At 58.2% G+C, this 7,980-nt stretch overlaps 1 protein-coding gene across 1 annotated transcript; it reads left to right on the top strand.

Moving 5' to 3' along the window:
- The first annotated feature begins 4,129 nt into the window (after positions 1–4,129).
- FOXS1 (forkhead box S1) lies at positions 4,130–5,453 on the top strand. The gene has a single exon (XM_017865006.1). It carries the CDS (start codon positions 4,208–4,210, stop codon positions 5,201–5,203), a length of 996 nt encoding a protein of 331 aa, XP_017720495.1. The 5' UTR covers positions 4,130–4,207; the 3' UTR covers positions 5,204–5,453.
- The last annotated feature ends 2,527 nt before the right edge of the window (positions 5,454–7,980 follow it).

Raw genomic sequence — 7,980 nt, 5'->3', positions numbered from 1 at the left:
GGAGCGCTAAGCCACCGGGCGCACAGCCCAGCGCTGTCGTCTGAGTCCGCGGGCCGCCGCCGCCGCCGCCGAGCGCCTGCTGGGGCCGCCACCTCACGTTGCAGCAAGTTCGCTTCCCCGACCCACAGCCCAGCTCCCACATGTTGCAGCGCCTGCTACCTCACATGGAGCGCGGTGTGCAGCTCTGGGTGGCTCCAGAGGGCGTGTTCGCCAAGCACCTGTGCCAGGGCCTGTACTGGTGCGGCCCGGTCACTCTGCACCCAGCGCAGCCCAACAAGGTGGAGCGCGGGCGCACCTGCCAGCTGCTGAACACACGCGGCTTCCTCGAGGCGGTAGGACCGATGGGGTAGTGGAGCAGAGTGGCGTGGGCACGGGGGCATAAGGACGCGGTGGGCAAAGGATCACGACAGAGGACAGTGGGCACATGAAATGCAGGCCCAGGGGCATGGGCCTAAGGATGCTGGGCATGAGGTGGACATTGACACGAAGCACGAGGGATGGGAAAGAATACGGGCACCAAGAGGCCTGGGCACAGATACGGAGACAGGCGCATAGGGGGTGCTGGCAGGGGACAGGTTTGAGGCTTTGGGTGTGAAGCATAAGAATAGGGCTTGGGTACCTGTATTGGCTTAGGGCATAAGGTGGATGTCAGGTGCACCGAGCGTGCAATAGATATAGGTGAGTGGCAGTGGGCATGGGTTAGGCGTAAAGGCATGGGGGTGGGCATAGGGGCCAAGGAAGGGACGTGAGCCGTGGAAGTGGGGCTACGGCACAGGCACACAATGGGATGTGGGCTTACAGGACTTGGGCATGAGAAATGAGCACAAGGTAGGCACCAGTGGGTTGCCTAGTTCTTGCCCAGTCCCCACAGTCTCAGTGCTGTATAATTGTGTGCCCACCTGCAGGACGGTCACCCAGACCCAGAGTGCCAGATCTGTCTGTGCTTTGGCGAGGAGGACCCAGGCCCCACAGAGCACCCCGAGGAGTGGCTCATCATGGCGTACGTGATTCACTCCCTCCAGTCCAGCCGAGAAGCACGCCCTCCAGTCCCCTCCAGACAGCCCTTCCCATGCTCCCTCCAGTCCCAGCCCTGCTTCTGACCCTTCTAGCACCCTTGGGTCTGTAGGACCCTACCTGGAAAATGGGGGTAGGGATTCGGCTGTAACTAGGGCTGTGACTTCCCGTGGGAATATCTGAGGCGGGAAACCGAGAGGGTCTGCTCATCCCACCCTGCGCAGGTGCAGGTGCAGCTTCGGCCTGGAAACTCGTCCTGCACTCTAAGTGCCTCAACCCAGCGCCCAGATGGGTCCTCAGCCTGGCAACCCCGCTAGCATCACTCACCTTCAACGCAGCTGCCTACATCCTAAGCGGGCCACTTCCTCCTCATGTACCCGCGGAAGGCAGCCCCCAACAGGGGGGCTCCCTACTCCCACCTAACCCTGCCCACACTAAGCCCATGGGCTTGGGGCCTCCCCCGGCGCATCACCCACGTCTGCTGGATGGCAGAGGTGGATCGCGGCCTTCCACTCCTCTGCCACGGGCCCTGGAACTCCAGAGTAGGCCACACCACCCTGCTGCTGGGCATGGGGCTTGGGCAGGAAACTGATCTCAATCTTGAGGCCCCGGAAAAGCAGCAACTGGGGCAGAAGCAAGACTTCATCTCTTGCTAACAGCCCAACTTTTCAATAGCGCTTTCCTCAGAGGCAGCCTTAACCTGCCGTTGAGTCCATTAAAATGTTTGCTTAAAGCTTTTACCAATAATTAGATCATCAGGGTTGTTTAGTGTGGGATCAACCCATAACAAAACTGCCTAGCCTCTCAGGGGCCTTGACTTTCCAGACCCTTCCTCCTCCCTGCAGCTAGTCTCTCTTCTTTATTCTGGGGGCTGGGAAGGATCCCAAAACAGAGAACTTGGCCGAACCCTGGGCTTTGGATGCTAACCACTGAAGTATCAGCATCTGTAGGATGCTGTCTTTGAAGAAACTGCGGCAGACCTCCAAACACAGCCCTAAGGCAGAGGCCAACGTGGAAGACCAGCCCTTCTCCAAGCCCCACGGGTCTTTGCAAGCTGTATGTTGTAGGGAATGTGAGAACTGGAAGGGGGACTACAACCAGAAAGTTGGTTCCCCTGCCACGGGAATAAAGTAGCTGTTTTCCATCCCACATATCTGGCCTTTTATTCTTTTCTGAATTCTGATTTTATTTATAGGAATCCTCTTACAGATGCCAACATTGTTAAGTCTCTTTTAATGATACATTAATAAGTCACCTTCACGGGGGGNGGGGGGGGGGGGGGACTGTGATTTGATAAAGGACAGAAATCAATCAATGGCTGTTTGTTCAGTCATTTAGCAAACATTTCTTGAACACCTCCTCTGTTCCAGGCCTCTGTTCCAGTGTCCAGTGTGTGACACTGGGGGTACAGCAAAACAGCATGGTCTTTACTCTCTTGGAGTTCACATTCTGTTTTCTAGTGGGGATCCAGCGACTCTCCCCTACCCCTGCCCCTCACTGAAAAGGCAATATTTAGGAATTACAGAATCCTAGGCTCATATCCAGCTTTGTCACTCGCTAGATGTGGGACATCAGGGAAGTTACTTACCTTCTCTGAGCCTCAGAGCCCTCATCTCTTCAAAAGAAGCAATGAAGCCCTCCAGAGCAGGGTTGGTTGGAGAAGTAAGTGTAGGGCTGGGGAGGTGAGCTGGCCTGATACTGAATGGGTGAGCAGTGACTTGGGAGTGGGAGAGCAGAGAGGACGCTGCCCCTCCTCCAGAAGGCCTGACTGTGCTGGGCCTGACCTGTCTGGACCTCCCTGCCCCAGGCTGCAGCTGGGGTAGCCTCAGTCCAGAGTGACAATCTACAGCCATGTTCATATCCCCATTCCATACTAGGTGCTGAATTCTGTGTAAGGGGAACCTGTTGCCTCCCCACCATGGCCTGGACAGCTGAGGAATCATCAGCTCTGTGTTAGAGATGGGGAAACTGAGGCTCAGCCAGGGTTTTGAGGTGCCTCTTGGGAGGGAGAATGTCTCTCCCCAGATAGCTGTCCTTCCCACACCAGTCACTAGGGGACGACAGGGGCTCAGTAGAACTGAATTTCATGGGCTCTCCTTACCGTCCTAGGTGCCTCTCCCTCCAGAGCTAGGAGGACAGGGTAGGAGTGGTGTGGTCCCAAGGGCTCTGCACCGCAGGAGAAGGCAGTAGGCACAGGCCCGGGAGGAGAAGAGGGAAAAGCCGGAGTAGAGGTAGGGATTAGAGAAGCCCCTGGGGCGTCTCTCACTCTAGGGGAACTGGGCTCAGGCCCTGCCTTTCTCTCCTCTCTCTCTCTCTATTCACTCCTTTCACGCCTTGTGTTTGCACCTGTGTCTCTCTGTATCTCCTTTCTCTCTGGCTTTGTGGATTTCCTTGTTTCTGCCTACTCAGTGATGCTCACTTTCTCCGTATACTACATGTGTGTCTGTGTGTGTGTGTGTCTGTGTGTCTGTGTCTCTGTGTCTGCGTATTGCTTGTGTGTATGTCTCTGTGTATGGGCTTGTGTGTGTGTCTGTGTGTACATCTATGTGTCTGTGTGTGTCTCTGTGTTTATGTGTGTGCGCTTATGTCTGTGTGTGTGTCTGTGTCTGTGTGTGTCTTTCTCTGTGTGTCTGTGTCTGTCTCTGTGTGTCACTACGTGTATGTCTGTGTCTGTGTGTGTGTCTCTCTGTGAGTGTCTGAGAGGCTCTGTGTGTCTCTGTCCATTATGTCTGCCTCTGTCTTATCTTTACCTCTCCATCTTTCTCCCTCTTGTGATATCTCTACCTCTCTCTCTGTCTCTGTCTCTCTTTTTCCCTGTTTCACATGTTTCTGTCTCTGTCTCATTTTGTTTTTGTCTCTGTCCCGCTCAGTTTCACATCCTGTCCCTCCCTAGCCACCACCACCCAGCACACGTGGGCTGAGGGTCTCAGTCCCTTCCTTCCCACCTCCTCATCCCTGGCAGCTGCTCGGCTTCCCACTACTGGCCTCTCCTGCCCGCCTCTCTTGGGCCTTGCGGGAGTAGGGCGAGGGAGGAGGGGAGGACAACTCAGCAGACCCACCCCTTTTTGCCTTTCCAGGCTGGGAGGCTGGGCCAGTGGACCTTTTAACCAGCCTGGGCAGGCTGTTCCGGACGCCAGCCCTGGACGCCGAGCCTGACCCAGCAGGTCCCAGCAGCCCGGCCAGCCCGGCCAGCATGCAGCAGCAGCAGCCTCTGCCCGGGCCCGGGGCCCCTGCGGCTGAGCCAACCAAGCCTCCCTACAGCTACATCGCCCTTATTGCCATGGCCATCCAGAGCTCGCCGGGGCAGCGGGCCACGCTCAGTGGCATCTACCGCTACATCATGGGCCGCTTTGCCTTCTACCGCCACAACCGGCCCGGCTGGCAGAACAGCATCCGCCACAACCTGTCACTCAACGAGTGCTTTGTCAAGGTGCCCCGTGATGACCGCAAGCCAGGCAAGGGCAGCTACTGGACGCTGGACCCTGACTGCCACGACATGTTTGAGCACGGCAGCTTCCTACGCCGCCGCCGCCGCTTCACCCGGCGGACAGGTGCTGAGGGTACCAGGGGCCCGGCCAAGGCACGCCGTGGACCCCTCAGGGCGACCAGCCAGGACCCAGGAGTCCCCGACACCACGACCGGCAGGCAGTGCTCATTCCCACCAGAGCTGCCAGACCCCAAGGGCCTAAGCTTTGGGGGTCTGGTAGGGGCCATGCCAGCCAGTATGTGCCCAGCAACCACTGACGGCAGGCCTCGGCCACCCACAGAGACCAAAGAGATTTCTACGCCCAAGCCTGCATGCCCAGGGGAGCTCCCCATGGCCACCTCATCTTCCTCATGCCCTGCGTTTGGCTTTCCTGCCGGCTTCTCGGAGGCTGGGGGTTTTAATAAGGCCCCTACACCCATCTCGTCTCCGGAAGCAAGCATCGGGAGCAGCTACCAGTGTCGGCTGCAGGCACTGAATTTTTGCATGGGGGCTGACCCAGGCCTTGAGCACCTCTTGGCCTCAGCAGCCCCCTCCCCTGCACCACCCACCCCTCCAACCTCACTCCGGGCCCCGCTGCCCCTGCCAGCTGACCACAAGGAACCCTGGGTTGCAGGTGGCTTCCCTGTCCACGGAGGCTCCAGCTACCCGTTGGGGCTGACCCCCTGCCTATACCGGACGCCAGGAATGTTCTTCTTTGAGTAAAGGCAGCTTCGTCTCGCGCAGTCCCTGCAGGTCCCTCACCCTCCAGGCTGAGCCTGGCTCTAGGACCTGGAGAACTCTCGAAGGACCCAGCCCTGGTGAGCCAAGGACAACCACACAGAAAGCCAGGATGGAAACGGTGCTCGGCTTGGCCCCTGGGGCCTCTGGACTAACTTGGGGGTGACGGGAAGCGGGGCCTCTTGGGATTTACTCTGTGGCTCTCAGGGCCAATAAAGCCATGTGATGATGAGGGTCAGCTTGCCTGATGGCTGGGGGCTGAGGGCCAGGGTGCCCGCTTGTATGTGGGATGTCTATAGCTGTGGGGTTGTGCAGCAGGGGCAGAGACCCTGGGTGAGAATGTCTCACATGAGGTTTTCTCCTGCTGGGGACTTTCTCAGGGATTTTCCCAGAAAGGGAGAGGAAGGGGAGGTAGGGAATGGGGGGCAGGGAGAGGAGGATACAGGCAAGAGAGAGACTGGGCAGGGGCAAGCCTAGGCTGGCTTGAGGGACAGATTCTCCAGTCTCAGACACTGGGACTCAATAGCCCCCATAGGCGTAGTCGTCATACTACGCCTGACAATCTGTGACCCTGATCCTATCCCGGGCTTGTATATATCATCTCACCTGTGTGATATGGAAGGTTGGCCCCGTTTACAGTGGTGGAAACAGGCTCACCAGCTCCAACTCTAGATGGCAAATGGATGGCAGAGGGCAAATCAAACCATATCTGTGTGGCTTTACCCTCCATCCTCTGACCTGCAGCTTGAGTGAGGACACAGGGGTGGAGAAGAGGGTCAGGGCAGAGCTGGTGGTGACCCCCAGAGGTGGGAGGGCTTTGCTGAAATCCTGGAAGGCCAGGGCTAGAAAAGCACCCTTTACCCATTGTGCAGACAGGGCACCCAGAGTTCAAAAGGCAGCACCTACCCCCTGTTTGGACTTCCCACATTAATGGGGGAGCTCCCCTGAACCCCTAGCTCCCTGAGGTCCTCTGGTAACTCTTTAAGACGGCATTTCTTGGGGCCAGTGGCATGGTCTGTGACTATCCTACTAAGCCCTGACTTTTGACCTTCTCTAACTACCCCTTCACAAGGAAGCAGGAGAAATGGGGATATTCTTGGTCCTCGTTAGAGGAACAGAGATAGGAACCTGAAACCGCTGTCCTCACAGACCCCAGCACTGGAGGAGCAGAGGCGAATGGCTTCCTCCCCAGAGCCTCAGTCCTCCTATCTGGATCATGGGCATAGGGAGAAGAGAGAGGGATGCTGGGGCACCCCATTCTGGTTTTGGTATGTGGTTTAGAGGGTCTTATGTCCCACGAGATTTCGCCCAGGGGGCTGGAGTCCCCTTCTTGGGCAGGCAGCCCTGTCCACTCCAGAGGCCCTCCCTTGCCCAGGCAGCTCCGAGAACTCCAGCCTCTGCTGCTCCCTCCTCCCCCAACAGGTCCCCTGGGGCCTGGGAGGAAGCGAGCCCGGCTGGACAGCCCGAACTGTCTGGTTCCCACAGTCTCAGAGCTGGGGTGGAGGGGGACCTGCAGGGTGAGAGGGGCTGGGAAAACGCCTGGCCAGCTGTGGGGCCCCTCCCCACTATGCCTGCTGAACCCCAGCCCGGAACCCATCTAACAATGGGGAGAAGGAGCAAGGGTCTGTGCAGCCTCCTATGGGCAGCCTTATGGGGCAGAGGGGAGAGGAAAGGCCCTCTGTGTGCAGGGCATGGTGAGGAGGGGGAAGGAGGCTCTTGCGTGAGTCTGTACCATGGTGTGTGCCTATGTGGATCAGTATGTCTCTGGCTGCGTGTGTGTATATGACAGAGAAAGAGAGAGATGCAGAGAGACAGACCCTGCAGAGGCAGAGACAGACAAGATTCAAAGGGATGAGAGTTGTTTCTCAGTTGGGTCAGGGAAAGAGGCCTCTGCTGGGCACTGTTCCCATTGTGCGTTCCTGTGGAGCCCTGGTGACCCCAGTCCCTTCCCAGCCTGGGCTCTGAGCTACTAGGAGGATGGGAGGCCGGCTGGGCTGGGGGAGCCCAGGCCTCTGCCGCCGCACTCCCCGGCATCCCCCTGAACCAAGGAGGTTTAGCTCTGCACTAGGGTGGGGACTTGTGGAGAAGGATGCTGAGTCTCCTGCTCATCCCTTGCCCTGGGGGAACGTGTGAAAGGGTTGCCCACATGCAGGCTCAGAGCCCCCTCTGCACATCTCTCTCTGACCTCCGACATAGTCGTGAAGTGAAGACAGGCCCCCTCAGCCCCAACTCCCCAAGCAGGACCTTGGACTCAGCTCATGCCTTGGACTCACTATATGAACCTGGACCAGTGCCCAACTCTCTGCGTTTCACTCCCTTCGCCCAGTGGTTGCGGGGAAGGGCAGCCTGACTCAGGGTCTGAGTCCCAGGAATGGATCTGACCTGGGGGATGGCCTGGAGGAGGTCCCTTCTCTGGAGGTGCTGGGCAAGGAGACACCATGATCTCATGCACCCTTGGCTAGCTGCCCAACCCGGGACCCCACCCATGGGGCCTCCTGCCTTCACATTCTTTCCATGACCAACATTCACCTCTGGCTCCCAGCTGACCACCCTCATCTGGACAGGGGTTGCGGGGGACAGTGAATGCCTCTGTCGACCCAGAGAGAGCCCCTTGGCACAGATGGAGAGACCAAGGCCAGAGAAGATACGTGACATGCCCAGGGTCACACAGCAAGGCAGGAGCAGAGCCGCTGCTCAAGCCATGCCTGGCACCCCCTCTGATGCCTTAATGTAGCTCTGGAGGGGAGGGATGGGGCCATCTC

This window comes from Rhinopithecus bieti, unplaced genomic scaffold (genome assembly GCF_001698545.2).
Source record: "Rhinopithecus bieti isolate Rb0 unplaced genomic scaffold, ASM169854v2 scaffold_78508, whole genome shotgun sequence".
Lineage (NCBI taxonomy): Eukaryota > Metazoa > Chordata > Mammalia > Primates > Cercopithecidae > Rhinopithecus > Rhinopithecus bieti.
This window is presented reverse-complemented; position numbering and strand designations above follow the sequence as displayed.

Bases quoted from the DNA above. Each gene is read 5' to 3' on its own strand.
- FOXS1 (XM_017865006.1), top strand. From the start codon at position 4,208: ATGCAGCAGCAGCAGCCTCTGCCCGGGCCCGGGGCCCCTGCGGCTGAG.